General features: G+C 41.5%; 1 protein-coding gene across 5 annotated transcripts in view; it reads left to right on the forward strand.

The window, feature by feature from the left end:
* The first annotated feature begins 797 nt into the window (after positions 1-797).
* Positions 798-20,086, forward strand: part of RPRD1A (regulation of nuclear pre-mRNA domain containing 1A) — a 55,964-nt gene continuing 36,675 nt past the window's right edge. For 2 of the 5 annotated variants that reach the window (XM_089532355.1, XM_089532353.1), the window contains exons 1-7: positions 798-1,054; positions 12,499-12,628; positions 14,375-14,481; positions 14,572-14,663; positions 16,702-16,773; positions 17,517-17,643; positions 17,739-17,914. In XM_089532355.1, the coding sequence (XP_089388481.1) occupies positions 904-1,054; positions 12,499-12,628; positions 14,375-14,481; positions 14,572-14,663; positions 16,702-16,773; positions 17,517-17,643; positions 17,739-17,914 (855 nt within the window). In that variant the 5' untranslated portion in view covers positions 798-903. The remainder of the gene's footprint in view (positions 1,055-12,498; positions 12,629-14,374; positions 14,482-14,571; positions 14,664-16,701; positions 16,774-17,516; positions 17,644-17,738; positions 17,915-20,086) is intronic. The other 3 variants (XM_089532351.1, XM_089532354.1, XM_089532352.1) reach the window with 2 other exon arrangements.

Raw genomic sequence — 20,086 nt, forward strand, 5'->3', positions numbered from 1 at the left:
TCAATGCTAGGGAATCCTGGAAAGTGTAGTTTGTTGTGGCACCAGAGCTCTCTCTGACAGAGAAGCTTAAATGTCTCACAAAACTACACTTCCCAGAATTCCCTAGCATGAGCCAGGACGGTTAAAGTGGTCCCAAACTCAAATTTCTGCAGTGTGCTTTGGACCAGCCCTAAGCTCTTAAAACGTTGCTAGGCCACTTTTAACCGCTCTGTTGCATTCTGGGACTTTGTAGTTCAGCGAGGCCTAACACTTCTCTGGCTGAATAGTCTCAAGCCTCCTTCCTGGACTACAAGTCCCAGAATGCAACAGGAAGACGCCAGAGCAACTTAAAAGTGGACCAGCAACGTTTGAAGAGCGTAGTGCGATAATCTCCTTGAGACCCAATGTGGACAAGGACCTAAATATATACTACAGCTGGTGATTTGCTGCCAAGCCCTCACAGGGCGCTTTGGTTTCTGATAGGCCAAGAGAGGCGGAGGGGGCGGGGCAAAGACTCAGCCCCGCCCTCATAAGCGGCGCATCGGGGGCCTCTCGGTGACGTCACCAAAGGAGGCGTGTCCCTTGCGGCTGTTGCACGACCGCCCCTCGGTGACGTCACCAAAAGGAGCGCGACCCTTGCGGCTGTGGCGGCCGCTGTGTTGCGGCGCCTTCAGTGACGTCACAAAAGGGGTGTGCTCCTTGCGGCTGTTGCACGGCCGCCTCTCAGTGACGTCACCAAAGGAGCGCGACCCTTGCGTCTGCCGCGGCCGCTGTTTCACGGCGCCTTTCAGTGACGTCACCAAGGGGGCGCGTTCCTTTGCGGCTGTTGAGGCCCCTGTTTCACGGGCGCTTCTCAGTGACGTCAGCAAGGGGCAGTGCCGCCATTTTGTGGGCCTCTCTTCCCAGCGAGGCGCAAGGGGGGCCATGTCTGCTTTCTCGGAGGCGGCTCTGGAGCGGAAGCTGTCGGAGCTGAGCAACTCGCAGCAGAGCGTCCAGACGCTGAGCCTGTGGCTCATCCACCACCGAAAGCACTCGCCGCTCATCGTCACCGTCTGGGAAAGGGAGCTGCGCAAAGGTGAGGCGCCCAAAGGAAGGAAGGAAGGAAAGAAGGCAGGCCTAGTGGCCCTGGATAGCTCTCCCTCGCCTCAGGGGGGTCTTAGGCCTGGGAAGGGAGGGTTGGCGGCAGAGGCAGGGCTTCGGAGTTGGCCATGAACACCAACCATGACTCTTCTTTCGTGGTTCCCCCCCCCCCCCATTGAACCTGATTGGAGAAGACAGGGGATTTAGCTCCCATACACACTGCAGGAATAACCCAGTTCGAGACCGGTTTAACTGCCCTGGCTCAATGCTAGGGAACCCTGGGAAGCGTAGTTTTGTGAGACATTGGTCCTTCTCTGTCAGAAAGCCACAACAAGCCACAATTCCCAGAATTCCCTAGCACTGGGCCAGGGCAGTTAAAGCAGTCTCAGACTGGGTCGCTCCTGGACCTTAGGTCCAATCCACGCTGCAAAAACAATCCAGTTTGAGACCGGCTGCCAAAGTGGTGCCAAACTGGGTTATTTCTGCAGTGCCCAGGGCAAACACTGAAGCCTTATATTGCCTTATATTTGAACTGCTCTAAATTGAGGAGGTTAGGTCCCATCCACACAGCAGAAATAATCCAGTTTGAGACTGCTTTAGCTGCCCTGGCTCAGTGTTAGGGGATCTTGAGAACCGTAGCTTATTGTGGCCCCAGAAGTCTCTGACAGAGAAGGCTAAGTCTCTCACAAAACCACGCTTCCCAGGATTCCCTAGCATTGAGCAAAGCAGTCTCAAACTGGGTTATTTCTGCAGTGTGGATCGGACCTAAGGCTCTCAGTTAGCAGTGGTTCATTTATTTGGCGTTTGATGCATTAAAAGTATGGACTATTGGGAAAATAAATTGCATACCGAATTATTAGTGATGTATTAAAAGTACGGACTGTTTATAAAATGAAATATAAACTGAATTATTACTTTTTTAGTTGGAGTTTTTCCTACAAGATCCTGAATTGCAAAGAACAGGGGTTTCTTAGATTTCGCCAGTATATGAGGAGCAGGCAAAAAGACAAAATAGTTTTAGAAACAGAAGGAACCATTAACATTACTAAAACCAAAATGCATTACTTTGCCTCCTCTAGTGCTTTGTACCAAGCAGACCAAACGCTCATAAGAAGAACTGAAGAAAAGAAACCACTTCCTTCATTGTTAGACCAGCATCAGTTGTTTCTTTTTAATCGCTTCATTTTACAGTGCAAGAAATGCCATTCGGAAACAGATCTTTCAGTTAAACAGTTTGCTTTAACAGGACGCTTTTAAAATAAGTTATTATTTAAGCTAGTGGTTATAACATCTGTGCTGCATTTTGCGATTTAATTTTCTGATTTAGCCCTATATTGGTGTGGTCCTGTAATCCTATATATCGGCTATCATCTTGTCAATATAATTCCCAAATTGGATTTAATTCTAGAGTCATAGAGTTGGAAGAGACCACAAGGGCCATCCAGTCCAACCCCATTCTGCCATGCAGGAACTCTCAGTCAAAGCATCCCTGACAGATGGCCATCCAGCCTCTGTTTGAAGACCTCCAAGGAATGAGACTTCACTACACTCCGAGGGAGTTTGTTCCACTGTCAAACAGCCCTTACAGTCAGGAAGTTCCTCCTAATGTTGAGCTGGAATCTCTTTTCCTGTAGTTTGCATCCATTGTTCTGTGTTCTAATCTCTGGAGCAGCAGAAAACAAGCTTGCTCCCTCCTCAATATGACATCCCTTCAAGTATTTAAACAGGGCTATCATATCATATCACCTATTAAGAAGGGAACGAGAACAGAGTTGTGCACCAGGTAGTTGATGAAATATCTTCTTCCTCAGGAGAGCTTAGTTTCTGTATTTCTCCTCTAACATTTAATTCTGATATTGCAGTGTTTCCTACCTGTGCACTTTTTAATCCTCTCTTGATATGTTTTCCACATTTCACGTGTTGCAGAGAAAGTGAGTTTGCTATCATTTTAATAAGTGTTGGGTTGTCGTGGTTTTATTAAAAGGAAGGGTATCCTTTGGTTCCAATATGCGTGTGTATGTAGTGGGTTTCAAATAAGGATTGTAATGCTCATACTTAAAATAATGAAATTATTAGCTCTGAATCTTAATCGTTTCTGTATTTCTGATACGGAATTTGTGTTATGTTTTCTGTTACTGTTGTGGCATTTCATGTTTATCAGCTGGTCAGATTAATTCAAGCGCTTGCATGTTCTGATGTTTTGTTTTTCCTGAATGTAGAGTCTATCTCCATATTGATCCTCTGGCAACCTTTCGAATGCTTACATGTGTTTTCAGAAACCTTGCATTTAAATTGCCATTTATACTTTTCCTATGGCAAACCACTGCGCTCCGGCTTTCTTCATCGTAGTTCAGTTTTCCATTGTTAAAATAGTGCCATCATGCAGAAGAAGACAATTTAGTCATTATAGGTTTTTCTCAGAACTCTTTGGATATAATTTTAAATAATCTACATAGATGTTAATATTAAAATTTGAGTTTATAATTCATTCTTCATCCATATATTTTGTTTTATATAGTTTTCACAGTTAAACATCTTTACGAAACTGCTGAATAACTGTTTTCCTAGATCTGTTGTTGTGTGAGTCTCTTGTTTTGGACACAGATGCTTTGGGGGAATGTTTTTCCCTGAGAATTAAATCCTTGGCTGTCATTATAATGGAAATGCCTTATTTTGGTCTCTTACAGACTGCCAAAATAAAGCTGCTTTGGGTCTCTTTGGAGGTATGCTATTTAAATGATGCATGGGTCCTAAGAGTCCGGAGGTTGTGCCAAAGCCACACTCCATTCCTAAGCACTGGAGTGCAGCTTTGGTGCAGCTTCCGGATTCTTAGGATGCATGCATCATTTAAACAGCATACCTCCAAAGAGACCCGAAGCAGCTTTATTTTGGCAGTCTGTAACAGGCCTCTATGATCATGCTGCATTTATTTTATTTTAAATAGATTCACATCCCACAGTGCAGTACTTTGATATACACATATACACTTACACTTACTAGCAGTTATCAGTGCTGTATGTCTTCTGTTGGCCTTTTTCCTTGGGGTTCTGGGCAGATCGTGCAAACATTTCTAACCGGTTTTAACACCAACCTGTGGCACCCATAATAACCAGATTCTCCTTGTGTTTAGTATCTCATCTCTTGTCTTGAAATGGATGAATACTTAAAGATGCGTTTTAAAATTTGTGTTATGTCTGCTATGTTATCATTTATAGAATGCTATTTCAGATATAATGAAAACTTAAATGTTTGAATCGCTGTGTGACGTTTTTGTGTATATTGATTTGCTGAACGCAGATTTAGTAACTGGTGCAGGCTTGCTTTTTTCTTCCCTTCTTCAGTTTTTTAAAATTAGGAAATATGAATAAGGAGGCATGGTCTCGTTTTCTCAGAAGAACCATATTATGCATTCTGGAATTAGTAAAGAAACCTACAAAAGTTAATATCTCTTTGAATAGATTGTGGGCTAATCTGTTTATATGATGATCAGATCACATCTGTGAAAGCATGTAGGCTGAGTACAGGACGTTAGTGCTAAGTGTTAAAGAGTGACTTGTAGAAGGCAGAAACCACTACATAAAAGGCTGTAATGCCCAGGATAATGAGTTCAGCAGTGTACCATTATGTGATGAGTTAGATAAATGTTTCTCAGGCTATCCGATGGTGGACTGGGAGGCTGCTTTTCCCCAGTGCGCCATATTATGTGCCCATTGCTACAATTGATTGTTTCTTTTCTGGAAACTCCAGGAACCAGTCGCCAACAACTCACAGGTCAGCACTGGTCCTTGGACCATTAGTTTGACTAGCACTGACTAATGCACTTGTTGTGCATTAATGGTAATCTTTGGCCTGTTACAGACAGCCAAAATAAAGCTGCTTCGAGTCACAGTGTAGGTATGGTGTTTCAATGATGCATGCGTCCTAAGAGTCCAGAAGTCACACCAAAGCCACACTCCAGCCCTAAGGATTGGAGCATGGCTTTGGTGTAGCTTCTGGACTCTTAGGACGCATGCATCATTGAAACACCATACCTCCACTGTGACTCGAAGCAGCTTTATTTTGGCTGTCTGTAACAGGCCTTTGTACCCATAGGTTCCGCAAGCACTAACCTGCACACCTTCACAAGTATACAATTACTTGATTAGCTATACACAGTGCCTTTGACAAGTTTTCTTGTATTATTTTTTTGTCTTTGTGCATAAGTAATATAATATGAATTAAGACATCAGGCCTTTTGTTCCTCTTCCCTTGATAACTGGCTAAATTCAGCTGATGAAAGACAAAATAGTAAGCAAATGGTGAAGTTCAGATGGGAGAAGAATATTTGAGAAGCAAGGAATGGATGGGTTCTTGTGGGAAAACAGGGGATCTGGCGAATTTAATTAGCAATTAGAGACAAATAGGAATTCCACCACTGACAGCTGATGTTTTTTCCAATGGAAGCTATTTATACATATTTGGGTTGGGTTTTTTTAAAACCATCATGACAAGCAATCAGTCTAATGGAGAGTTGTTGTTTAATAGAGGATTACAATAGTTGTCAAAAATGCCAAGTAAAGCACCATTCTGAGATTACAAAATATTCGAAATGCAAATTTGTGCGGCCCCTCTCCCTTTTTTACTGGTATGTTTCTGCTAGCCGTGTATAGACTTGAGTGCTAGATGTTAGTGTTAAGTGTTAAAAAATAACTTGTGGAAGGTAGTAGCAACCACATGAATGACTGAGAGAGCCAAGATGATGAGTTAAGCAGTCCTCTGTTGGTATTTAGATGTACTATGAGTGTTCAGTAGGAAAACGATTAAATAAGAGGCAAGAGTTGAAAGAGACCTTATAGGTAATTTATTCCAGCTACTTTGGTCAGTGCAAAACCTCTAGCACATTGCCTAATGCAGTCTATCTTCTGCTTAATACCCCCAGAAAGAGAAAGACCATTACCTCGCAATGCAGTTTTGTTTTGCTGTCAGATAGTTGAAGGAATTCTTACTATTGACTCAAAATCTGTTTCTCTGCACTTTCGGTCCTGCTATTCTAGTCCTGCTTTCTGGAGCAACAGACAATCTATTCCATCTTTTATATGACAATCCTCCAGATATTTGAAAGACAGCTATTATGTCTACCCTCAGTGTTCTCTACATATCCATCTTTCAGCTATTTCTCATAGGGCCTATTGCCTTCCTCTAGACGCTTTTTATCTTTGTCTATACCCTTCTTAAAGTGTGGTACTCTTGAACTGGATACCATATACCAAATGCAGCCTCACCAAAAGAGAATAGAATAGAATTTGAACAATGTGCTTCTGCTAAAGTAGATATAAGATTTTATTGGATTTTTAAAGCAGTTACACACACTCTTGACTTGATTTTTCACATATACTTCTGCCAGACAAAGTTTCCCACTTATATTGTTGCCTTTTACTTTTGTACTTAAAATGCATCTCTGAATCTTATAACTTTGGTTTAAGATTGTTGTTTAGGCCTGTCAAATTCTCCTTTAATCTTTATTTGTGGTGTTACTTATCCCTCCTGCCTCGTTTGATATATTCTCTGTATTCTTGTCTGAGTCATTCATAAAAGTCTTGAACAATAGAGGACAAAGACATAATCCCATGGCTCTTAATTTGAGACTGGAAACCCGAGGGCAAGTTTTGGGGCCAAAATTATGGATTTTGCTATGACACGTGGATAAGTCAAGGGTTAAAATTTAGGGGGATATAGCAAAGGATCTAGAGGATGACGCAAAGCAAAACAATGTCAAAGAACTTATAAAATTCCAGCTGACATAATTCTTTGCGCTTATTCTTAAGGCTGGGTGATGAGAGAGTAAAGGGGGCCAATGCTTCACATATTATACTATTGCTTTTCATCAGGAGATGGTTCCTTCTTTTAAATAAGAGTTAAGATACAGTACTTTGACCCGTGGATAAGTCAATTCAGTTTTTTGGGGTCAGTTTTTTACCTAAATTTCTAGACTTATACATGAGTGTATATACAGTACGTATCATTAGTTGAACACATTGAATGTATTCAACTAGTTGTTGGATCACTTTGTGGTAGTCCAGTGCTACTCAAAGTAGTAGTCCATGGACTGGTGCTGGTCCAAGACCCATCAGCCTGAAGAGTTTTCCAGGAAAGAAGGTAACTGTTGTAGCCAAGAATATAAAAATTATGTCACAATAAGAAAGAAAGAGACTGAGTTGTGGCAAATGACTGAGGCCTGTTACAGACAGCCAAAATAAAGCTGCTTCGAGTCACAGTGGAGGTATGGTGTTTCAATGATGCATGCGTCCTAAGAGTCCAGAAGTCGTGCCAAAGCCATGCTCCAGCCCTAAGGATTGGAGCGTGGCTTTGGTGTGGCTTCTGGACTCTTAGGACGCATGCATCATTGAAACACCATACCTCCACTGTGACTCGAAGCAGCTTTATTTTGGCTGTCTGTAACAGGCCTGAGAATGTTATGTTTACTGTAGCTGTGAGGAATATGTGGACCTAAATCCAACTACTAGTCCTAACTGGAGTGGACCCATTGCATTTGTGGAACCTAACAGGTTCTTGTTGATTTAATTAGAATAGCCAATCTTTCCAGCTGCACGACCAATGCATCCTTGGATGATATGAACAGTGATGACATGCCCATAAAAATGTTCTACTTTTCTCAATAAACAGGTTGACTTTTCACTGTTTAAAGCAACACTCAAAAAGATGTATCTCTAATAGAATGAATGTCATATTTTGCACGTGGCTCAATAGTAAACAGCATGGATTAAAACCCATTATTTCTGTCCCTATTCTTTTCCATTGTTTGAAACTTTGATGAGCTATTAACAATACAAACTGTTCATTTGGGTAATAAATAATTCCAGTGATATTCCTCCCGGTTTGAATTTATAAAAATGTATTTATTTTGATGCTGCTGTGTATAACATTTTTTAAAAAATCACCGATACCGTTTGTTATATCCCAGAATGTGCGATTTGTAGTGTATGCGTTTAGTTCCATGATTCATGAAACAGTCGCTTCAGAAGGATCATGGCCACTCTGGAAAATAATTTCACAGATGAAAACTGGCCAGCTAAGATATCAACCCAATATTACTTTATCTCCCAATGTAAATCATGCTTCTGTACAATTCAAATGGATATTTCTGCCTGTATGATCTTTCTTATGGAAAATTGGGTTCCTACCAAGGCCTATAGAAGTTCATTACAAGGACAGGATTATATTCTGAAGCAACTGTCTCACGAACCATGGAACTAAACACATACACATTCAATGGTATTGAGATTTCTGTTTTCCTTGCTGCATAATAAGTATACCTTGATGGCATTTGGTGAAAGTAGTACATAACTAGGGATTAAGAAAATTAAACGTCAGCATGATTTGTGAATGTTATATAGGAACATAGGTTTCTTTAACTTAGTAGTAAGTCATATATGAGACTGCAATTAGCAGGAAATGATTTAGTGTCAATATTATAGGGGACCAGCATTTTCTTTCTGTGTTGTGATGGGAAAATAGGTGTGAAAGGTGCTGGCAGTAGGGGACCAAAGTAGTTCTAAATAAAATGACTGTAATTAAGTGGCTGCTAAGGATCTAGAGCAGTGACTTAAAGTGGTGGCCCATGGACTGGCACCAAGCTGCAGAGTTGTTGTTGTGTTGTTATTGTGTGCCTTCAAGTCCTTTCCAACTTATGACAACTCTGAAGTGACCTATCATGGAGTTTTCTTGGCAAGATTTGTTCAGAGGAGGTTTGCCATTGCCTTTCTGTGAGGCTCAGAGCATATGGCTTGCCCAAGGTCCCCCACTGGATTTCATGGCCAAGTATGGAATTGAGCCCTGGTCTGCAGTCCACCACACAAGCCATCACAGAGTTCTGAATGTTATTTGTATCCATTGGCTACAACCATTGCTTTCTTTGTTGGACAATTTGCAGAGATTTTCCAAAAAAGAAAGAAACGTTTGTAGCCAATGGACACAAATAAGGTTTGGAACCCTGTTACATTAGGAAAGAAAATGTTAGTCTCCCGCTTTAAAGGAATGGTTTTGTTTTGGTACCTTGTAATTTTCCAGAGTTGACACAGTAAATAAAATATTCAAGTTGTCAAAAGCTTTTGAGTTGTAAGTTGTTTGTGCTGTTCAATTGTGTAAAAATACAGTAATTTGCACATCTGATCCTAAGAGGAAAAACTCCAGAGCCTTTGACAGTCACTGTGCAAAAATTTGTTTCTCTATTATTATAAATTATATGTTGCTTTTTTCACAACTTAAGGTTTAGTTGCACTTGACTTAGTACTTGGATAATTCATGTATGAATTATCTCTTTGAAACTCTTTACTGAAAAAGCTCATCCTAAATTCTGCTAGTTTAGGTAATTGTAAGCTAATCTTGGATGCAGCACGTTATGGTGACACAATTCAATGGGGGTTGTGGGTTTTCTGGATCCATTTAAGTCCAGCTTTCAAACCTTTGAGACTGAAATACCTTTGTCAGCCTTGTTGTATGATCAGATTAAGACCTTGACAGGGAAAGTGCTTCTCGGTTGGTTCTGATAGACCTATTGACAGTTATCTTTATGCCATTGATCATAATATTTCCTCCGTTACCTAACAGAGATCCTCTATGTCTTTTTTTAAATTAAAAGTAAAGCCTTTTCATTCATTTGTCAGTGCCCTGACTTTCCTCCTCCTGTCAGCAAGAATTAGAGCTTCCTCCTTCCTTAGTTCCCCTATATCTTTGCTCTCTTCTTCCTTACCTCCTCATATTGTTTTTTCTCTTCCTTCTGTTGCATGACAGAATGAGTGAGCAAGTGTGCATTCATTTTTACCCCATCACTTCTGCTTCTGCCTCCAAAGTCAAAGAAGCCCCATTGTGACTTGCTTCTGTCTCTCCCTTGTAGAGCCAGAAACTTCCTGGATGGGTCTTCAGGGCAGGCTGTGAAGGTAGGGAAAGGGGGTGACTTCCCCCTTACCCTCTTCCTCTTCTAAACAGCATAGAGCTGAAGACCTAAAGAGCCAGGTATTCAAGACAAAGCTGGTAACCTTGTTTCTTCTTTTGTCTTCTGAGGCAGTGCTGGAAGGAGGGAGGCAGCATTTGATCTTTTGCTCTGTCACATCACTGGTGCAGTGGGTTGCCACCTTCTGTACTCTTCATTTTCACTACTGCTGCTTTGCATTCCCATTCTTGTCTCTGAACTTCATGAGCTTCATTTTCTTGCCTTCTTGGTTAACAAACACTTTCCCCACTCCTGCTTTACATCTAAGACTATTGGATCAACTTGAGACATCCCTGGAGAAGAACTGTAACCATAGTCACTCATGCCTTCATTACATCAACATTGAAGTATTGTAGTGTATTCTGTGTGAAGCTGGCCTGTTTGCAGATAGGTTTCACCATTTTGATTGCTCTTGTAAAGTCCAGACAAAAGCCGAGTTGGATTCTCTATCCCACTGACATGGAAGCTACTAACCAGTGGTGACCAGAGAGTTGAACAGAAATGTCCCAGCATCTTTTACTGGGTTTTTTCAAGAACAATTGGAAGACAACATCTCTAATTCCTAAACAGATTCCCAAGAAGGTTATTATCATTGTTAGTTTTGAAGACTGCTGAGATGTCAAGCGGAACCAACATCAAGAGTATATATCAGTGGGCAAATATCACACACACACACACACTCAGTTCTTTCTGAAGATAAGCCAATGAAGCAACTTCAGTTGCAAAATCAGAACTTGACCAAAAAAAGATTGAACCAATGGATCATCCAAGAAAGTGTGAATTTCCTCATTTGCTCAAAAGAAGGTTGGCTGATTTGTTTGAATCTAAAATCTGAATTAACTATTAAAGAGAAGCTCAGTGGGGGAGGCAGGGTCCAGTGGTGCTCAAGACCAAAGGGAAAGAGTTGGACTAAAAATGGTTAGCTTAAAGCTAAAGGCCATATATAGTATATATTACATGTATAAAACATATCACCCCAGATAATATTTTTTCACTGTAGAAGCTGTGTATCGACTATATGCTTTTGTGGATTACTTTATACTACTTACACATACCACTTTGGGTGTTTTATGAAAATATGAGATACAAATATCTTCATAAAATAAACCAACTTCTTCTTCAGAGCAATAGTTTTTAAAGCATTCCACTTAAGTGGAGCATAGAGTCAGCATAATGTGGTTTGTGTGTTGGACTACAACTCTGGAGACCACAGTTTGAATCTTCCACTCAGCCATGGAAACCCACTGGGTGGTCCTAGGCAAGTCACACTCTCACTGCCTCAGAAGAAGTAAAGAGCAAACCCTGATTAAAGACAAGAGTGTACTCTGCCCTGGAAGCACTGATCCCCCTCTCCTCTCTCTCACCCATCCAGCCTTTAGTGTGAGCCCAAACAGTTATGCCTGCTGGAATTTTGTAAATTCATTGGCATTGCTTTCCTTTGCTTCATCCTTTAGGTCTTTTGTTACATGCCCCTAAGTTTTATCTTGGACTTAGCCATGGGTCATATCAAACTCCATAATTTTGGCCCCAAAACCTGTTCTCGATTTATATACGAGTTCAGTTTATAGTGAAGTATATATGGTAACTTGTTTCTAACTCCAGATAGTTGGAGGGAGGGGAATGTTTATAGAGGTATATGTGAATATACAGTTGGCCCTTCATATTTGCGGCTTTGACTTTTGCTGATTTGATTATTTGCAGGCTTGATTAATAGTGCTCTCTAGTAATGCCTAAGGCCCAAAATGCACTGCAGAAATAATCCAGTTGGAGACTGCTTTAACTCAATGCTAGGGAATTCTGGGAACTGTAGTTTTGTGAGACGTTTAGCTTTCTCCGTCAGAGAGTTCTGGTGCCACAATAAACGACAGTACCCAGGATTCCCTCACACTGAGCCAGGGTAGTTAAAGCAATCTCAAACTGGATTATTTCTGCAGTTTAAATTCTCCAGTGCGACTCTGAAAGAAGTTGACCATCGAGTCAGGCAGGAGGACCTAGACATTCCTAGTGAAAACTTCTCTAGCCGTGTGTAGGTCCTCCAGTTTGATTCTGTGCTTGTTGTCTACCAGATGTTGCCCATAGAGTTGAGCTAGGAGGATTTGTGGTTTTTCCACTCTCATGGTACACCTGTGCCCCTAATCCCAACTAATTTGGCGGGCACACTATAATACTTAATTGAATCCAATCAGTGTGTATGTAAAAGTGTGATTATACACGGGCTAGGAGATGTTTATGTAGTGTAATGGATGTGGCTAGCCTATCAGAACTGGATCCATATGATGCAGTTTGTGTTCAAATCTTTGCATAAATCTAAACCTATTGGTTTGCTCCTTGCAAGGGTTGCTGTCTTATAATGGAATATAATCTCACTTAAATATGGAGGGCATGCTAATTGCTTTCCACTATTGTAACACTTCCTCCCTCTCTTTTTCTTTTCTTTTTTTTTTTAATAGCAAAACCAAACAGGAAACTGACATTTTTGTACCTGGCCAATGATGTTATTCAGAACAGCAAAAGGAAAGGGCCAGAATTCACAAAAGACTTTGCACCTGTCATAGTGGAGGCTTTTAAGCATGTTTCAAGGTACAACATAATTTTTGTGAGCGTATTGAGCAATATAGCTGCCATTACAACTTGTTTCCTACAAAATATTGAATGGGGAAAGATTCCATTGCAATATATCAATGGTTATCTGACTTAGCTCATTTGTTTGACTTCCATTAAGCAAACAAGCATTTTAAAAATCTAAGTTTAATTCTTTTTTTAAAATTTTATCTGTTTAATAAGCGTATCTGAAATATTTTTCCATTTTCCAAAAGCAGTTAAACTTAAATAGTTGCCAGAAAGAACAAAATTCAGTAATATTTATTCAGTAATATTAATAATATTTATTCGGATACATGTAAATATTTTAGAATTTGACATGAAGGCCTTGAGAACTTTAGCCCGAAGCAGACAAACCAAAAGGAGTAGTTTTCGGCTGCTTCGGGGGCGTAGAGTGCAGATGACACATGCGGCTGGGAGCTGCTGTGAGGCTCCCGAAGGCGCTCCAAAGCTGCTGGCAAAAGCAACATTTGAAAAATGCTCCTGCTGGCAGCTCATTTGGGGCTGCAGTGGCAGTCTGCTTTGGGAATGGGCCGTCTGGTCGCAGGGACGTAGCCAAGGGGGGGGGGTTCTTGGGGTCCGGACCCCCCTTCCATTAGAAAAAAGAATGGCGTGTGCTGCTGCGCTGCCGCACCCAAGCCCCATTATAATGGTGACACTTAGTCTGGACCCCCCCCCCCCCTTCCTAAAATCCTAGCTACGTCCCTGCTGGTCACCATGGTCCTGGGCCAGTTGGGGCCCGATTGTGGCTGGGGCCCCCAGAGACTGCTCCTAGCTGCCCCATCTGTTTTACCCCTTCATTAATTAGTAGAGTGAACCCTAAATTTTTGCAGGTTTTTCTTTTGTAGATTTTATTATTTGCGAATTTCCAGCTGCCTCTGCCACTGGCCTTTCCCCCCTCTGCCTGCTAGGATAATGACGTTATTGCAAAAACCTCATACAGTGTTTTCCTCCTTCTCTTTACTCCTCTCTGCCTTCTTTACAGGCCCATACTTCAGTCCTTATCCCCCCTTCCTCAGCCCCAGAAAGCCCCCCCCCCCAATTTCATATCATGTAATTCTGCTCTCAGCTTCTTATACAGAATATTGCAGAAAAGCATTTATGTTAAGGTGTGTGACTCACCAGTAAGACCCTGTTAATGTGCACTATCACCTTACAGTCGGCAGTCATAAGGACCAGGAGCTATAGCTCAACCACCCAGAAACCCCTGCTGGAAGCAATCTGAATATCACCTCCAGTGTTCAGAGCTTCAGGCGGTATGAATGGGTTTGAAATAGCATTTAAATAAAGCATCGTGTCCCTTGGAAGTTTCTGGGGACTTGAGTCTTTTCTGCTCCCCCTCTAAATTGTTAGAATCTGAGGAAGTTGGGAAGGGCCCAGGAGCTAAAGAGAAGTCATCTCATGTGCATACACATATGGGATGGGAAACCTTGTAGTGAATAATAGATTCAGTGAAGGAGGCTTGATCTAGCAATGTATGTTCAAGCATGTAAAAAAGAGTTGGTCTTTCATGCTTTATGGATGGTAATAAACCAAAAAATGTTATTAGATCAAGGCTGTTAATTCTGAGTAAACAGGGAGATGTCTAATTCTTCCCTTATTAAAAAAAATCAGGTAACAAGTTACAGGAACAACTTGATATAAGGTTCTGAGTTACAACTTCTGTTAATCCTCCATTCCCTTCATTTGTAATAGTGGTGAATTTGTATTTTCTCCCCTCTGCAGTGAAACTGATGAGAGTTGTAAGAAGCACCTTGGCCGAGTACTCTCTATTTGGGAAGAAAGGTCTGTTTATGAAAACGATGTATTGGAACAGCTTAGACAGGCTTTGTGTAAGTAAACTTTAGTCCATTCAACTTCGCCTCTTATAATTCACATATCATCCCAACTGTTTTTTAACTAATCGTCTCTCTCATTTCTAGATGGTGAGAAAAACCCACGAAAACGCACATATGATCAAATAAAAATTGAAGACAACTGTTCAACACAAAGTTCTCCGGGTGATCCTCCACAGGTACAGACAGTCTGTAAAATTTAAAACTGAGCTGGAGTCTTGCTTCCAGTTCTTTGATCTACTTTTTTGTTTTTTGCATTTTGAGTTCTTTTTCTGAATGAAATATATGTATGTGCATTATTTAATTATTGTGAGAATGGAAGAGGCCAGTAGTAATCTCCCTGCTCCTTTGATATACAGCAGAGGATGTCAACTATGGCTTTTCAGATGCTGTTGGACTACAATTCCCAGAAGTCTTAGCTAGGATCAGCAGTCATATGGGATCATGGGATTTGCAGTCCAAAAACATCTGGATGCTCACATGATATAGAGGATTTCTCCAATATCCTAGTTATGATAGCTGGTAATGAGTACAGTGCACCCTTGGCTTATGTGGAGGATCCATTCAGGACCCCGCGTAAGCCAAATATCGCGTATACTCGAGCCCCATTCATTCGAATGAGATGCGTAGCGCCTCGCTTCTGCGCAGCTCTACGCATCTTTGCGCGTAAGCTCAAAGCCACATATAGTGCGCCCATATAATGCGGGTGCACTGTAGTTGCTTTATAGTTCACTATACTGGATAGATACCAGTTGAAGTAGTTATGATACTGCCCATCTGGTTAATGTGTCCCTTTTTACATGATCAGAAAGCCCTCCAGATGATACTGACATATGATTTCCAGCATTTCTCATCACTGGCAATGCTTGTTAGGATGGTGGTACTTGCAGTCTAACAACACCTGGGAGGGCATCTCCAGATTACATACCCCACCAACCATGTTACATAAATAAGTCCAAGCCGTTGGTTCAGGTAATACACAAGACCATACTAGTTTAATTTACACATACTTATAGGCTTCTATAGGCACATACTTATAGGTTTCTTCCCTTTGTCTGATACCAACGACTTTACAGTATGAAGATATAAGAGAAAATGCTTCTTATTCTAGACAAAAAGCATGAGAATCAATGGCTGAAATCCTTGAAGGAATTTAGAAAGTGTTAGTCCTGTGAATATGTCCCATTGCTTGAATCATCTGAGCAAACGAAGTGTAACAACTTGCTTTCAGCTAAAATTCTAGCAATATGGAAGAAGAAATGTGCAGTTGTAGAATGTGATTCACTTTCTTTGTCTGTAGATTCTGTTATTAATGAAATATAGGGTACTCTGTTTCTATTTGTTCCTTACAAAGGGAGAAGCCAATGGTTGGCACCTCAGCTCCCTTTGGAAGGGGTTCTCTTCACTCCTTCCAAAGGCAGCTGAGTCCACCAGCCATCGACGTCTTCCTTTGTAAGGAGTGAAGAGAAAGAAAAGGTTTTTTTTCTCCACCCTTTTCAAAGCGGCTGAGCCTACTAGACATTGGCTTTTGCTTTTAGAAGGAGTGGAGAGAAAGGACAGAGGTTTATTTTCACCCCTTCCAAAGGTGACTGAGCCTGCCAGCCATTGTTTTCTCCCATTGGAAAGAGGGAGGAGAAAGGAAAAGGGTTCCTCTTCACATTAAAATTAGGAGCTGGCACAGTTGGCAGGAGAGGCGATTGGACAAAGTAGGGGGAGAAGAAAGAGTGGGGCAAGTAGAGCAAGATGGTCAAATAGCAGTTAGAAACTTCTCAGTAGTCAAATCCATGAAAGTAAAAGCCATGAATGTGGAGGGCTGACTTAATAGAACAAACCTGTAGTGTATTTCACTGTTGTAATCCTGTTGTTGCATGGATGGCTGTGTTGAAAGAGTAGCTTACAGCAGCCCTTTAGTGCAACCCATTGTAATATTGCTGATCTCAGGATGAGTAAACATCAGCCTACTTAAATAGCCTCATCTGGGCCTTTCTCAGTCCCAGTCATAGGCTCAGTTAGGTTCAGAATCCACATCTCCTGTTGCATTTTAAATATTCAAAAATTGTGAAGAAAAAAATGCACATGAACATGCCCATGTTAGAGAAGGGACCTGTGTTCCAACTTTCAGGCCTCTCAGCTACCGACTCAGATAATGCTAGGGATGAGCTCCTGCTTGTATATACTAATATGGTCTCAGTTCTCTGGGTGTCATTGTTTATATAGCCAACACAGCACCATCCACATCCAAGAATACAGTGTCAGCAGACTGAGGAGTGGTCCCTGAGCTTTGCAAAGGTACAAAATCATTGAGTCGATTAAAAAAAAGCACCTAGCAGTGGTGATGAATTTCCTCTCAGCCCACTTTGCTCATGGTAATAAAATGCTGACTGATGGAGTTGGAAGGTGGAAAACGCAACAAGGATGGATGATCAAGATTGAAGGAAAGAATCTGCAACCCTGGGCCTGAATTCTTACTCTAGGATGTGTTAATTTACCAAGTTCCCATTGATAGGGTGAGACTACTCTAATCGAAAGAAACAGTTTGATTTGTCCCCTGAATAACAGAATGCTGGAATGTGACATTTTGTGCCAGGACCTAGGTTGAGCTTTCTAATGTGTTGTTTATTCATATTATGTATTATATCCTGCCTTTTCCCCAAGGCATTCAAGGTAGTACATGCTCTCCACAACATTTCTGTGAGGTAGTCCAGGCTGAAAGAGAGTTACTTGACCAGAGATTCTCAAACTCAGGTCCTCTGGGTGTTTGGGAGCTGCTGACGTCAGCACCCAGAAGCCTCACTCATCTTGGCCAGTAGTCTGGGATTCTGGGAGCTGAGGTCCAAAACTCTTGGTAGGGCCACAGTTTGGGAGCCGCTGTAGTAAACTAAGGTCGCCTATTGGCTTTTATGGTCAAGTGGAGATTTGACCCCATATCTCCCTAGTCATGTCCCAGTAATCTAATTACTACACCACACTGGTTCTGGTGCCATCATTCTGTTAATATATTATTCTTTTCTAAAGTAATTTACCTTTTTCAGACTGCAGATCTCATAAGAGCATTACAAGAATTAGAAAATGCAGCCTCTGGAGATGCAGCAGTTCATCAAAGGATAGCCTCATTACCCATAGAGGTCCAAGATGTTTCCTTACTTAACAGAATAACAGGTATGGGAAGTTATGCAGTAACTCAACTGGTAGGTTGCGACAAGTTTTTTTTTTAATTTGTTGCATTATAAATATATATATTTTTTACTTTCCAGATAAAGATTCTGGGGAACAGCTTTCCAAGATGGTAGATGATGCGTGTATGTTGTTGGCGGATTACAATGGCAGGTTGGCAGCTGAAATAGATGATAGAAAACAGCTAACGCGAATGTTGTCAGACTTTCTGCGATGCCAAAAAGAAGTCCTCACAGAGAAAGAGCAAACATTGGAAGTGCGTGACTTTGTTGTGGTAGTTTTGTCTCTAGTTTTTCTTTCTTAATTAATATACTTTTGTCTATTGAAACTCCCCCCCCCCCCCCCATTGGATATATAGAAGCCTGGGGATTCCCCTAGTTCTGTTATTGCCAGCTATGGCACTGAGTGTGTTGGCTATGGGACTAGGTATATTTCTATCTTTTACCAGTCCAAATCAATACCGATACAGGGAAAACCTTTTTCTGTATAAATGTCTACTGTCCCCCCACAAATGACCAGCTACGATCCTCCACGGTATATTTCTGTCTGAACAGGGGTAATCTGGTTTTGGGTAGTAACTATAAAGTTAGAATACTTCAGGGTAAAATAGAGGGAGCTGACTTTGAAGATGATTTGGAAAATATAGGTAGTGAAGAATGCAGTGGTCAGATTGATCACTGAGACCAGAAGGTCTGGTCATATAACACCTATTCTGGCCAAGCTTCACTATCTGCAGTTAAATTTGGGGGTTCAATTTAGATTGTTGTTAAAGCCTTACACCACTTAGGATCCTGATATTTGATGAAATGCACCATCCCTCCTCAACCTGCCCATAATCTGAAAACAACATTTAGAGACTTGTTCTGAATACTTCCTTTAGCAGAGTCTTGGAGACAAGGAAGACAACCTTTTTAAATTTTGCCCCCACCTCAGAAATGTTCTCCCTGGCCCCAACATTATCATATTTTCAGGACCAGGTAAAGATATTTATTTGTCTCCAGGATGTAATTGGCTGGTTTTTAATATCATCCTTAGGCCAGTTGATTATCATTATAATTAGTTTGTAGTTTGTTTTTAGCTCATATATTTAATCTATGAGATTATTAGAGTCTTTGGGAAAGGCATCCAAGACATGGGGGTAATAATAATGCATGTTAGAGTTTCTTTATTCATCTTTTTCCTCTCAAACAGGTGACTAGGATAACCTTCCTTAATTATTTACATTAGACATTTATAGGTAATATACAGAACTTTGTAAAAACATTTGCCCCTTGTACTATTTCACATTTTGTTATGTTACAACTGGAACTGAAATGGATTTAACATAACTGCCATTGTTACCACTTGACATATACAAGAATCTAAATTCTGTGATGGTGCAAAATATTTTTTATTATGGCACAAAAGCTAAATGAATAAACTCAAACCAGCACTTGTTGCTTGCATAAGACCCTCACCCCAAGTCAAAACTTGGTAGTAGCGTGTTTGGCAGCAAATACCCCCACTTTTTGTTGACTTTTTTTTGATGCTCTGCTTTCTTGATACTTGCAAATTACAGGCAAGATCTGTTAATTTGACAAGGGGTCTGTTCTTTCATCAGTTCTTTTTGCATACGGAGACTTGCTTGGGACCGCTTGCACATATGTACGGTCCCATGTCTTGCTTAAAGGAAGAGCTGACCCCTTGTTTTCAATGCAACCTGTCTGTAATTTGGAAGTATAGTAAAAACAGGGTTTTCTCAGTTCTTCTTACCTTTGGAGGCTTGTTTGTGATCACTCATGCACTTACTACTTTACTTGCAAAGTGAGCTGAGTGGGGATGGGGCACCAAGCCGACTACGGAGCCTTGCTTGGGACCAAGTGAGTACTGCTTGGAGCCCTTTTCCCTTTTCTCAGTGCTCCATACCATCTTTGTTCAGTTTGCCTCCCTCCCCAGTTATACAGGCACATGGACCTCTTGTGGAAAGTAATGGATGGCGGCAGTGGCAGGGGAGGCGATGGCTGTAGCTGCTGCTGGAAGTGGCTGCCTGCACAGCAGCCCAGGCTGTACCAGTCACTGGCTGCCTTCCTGCCTCTTCCAATTAGCAATGGCTGTACCTCTGCATGCCAGCGTTACCGCTGCTGCAGCTTGGACACCAATCCTCCTTGTCTGCTGCCACTCAGTGGCTAACCAGTAGGAGAGCATGCCCCTGGATGGGCAGCACCCAGTGTGGCTGCAGTGGAAGAGATGAATTACATTTTGGAAACAGTGCTGTCCTCTACTTGGTGTCGGTTGTGGTAGCAGCAACCCCAGATCCAGCCACAGCTCTTTGGGGACCAAGCAGAAGCTCTAGATCAGAGATGCTCAACCTTTGGGCCTCCAGGTGTTTTAGGCCTGTTACAGACAGCCAAAATAAAGCTGCTTTGAGTCACAGTGGAGGTATGGACTG

This window comes from Sceloporus occidentalis, unplaced genomic scaffold, assembly GCF_023333645.1.
Source record: "Sceloporus occidentalis isolate IW3139 unplaced genomic scaffold, rSceOcc1.0.p SCAF_7, whole genome shotgun sequence".
In the NCBI taxonomy this organism is placed as follows: Eukaryota; Metazoa; Chordata; class Lepidosauria; order Squamata; family Phrynosomatidae; genus Sceloporus; species Sceloporus occidentalis.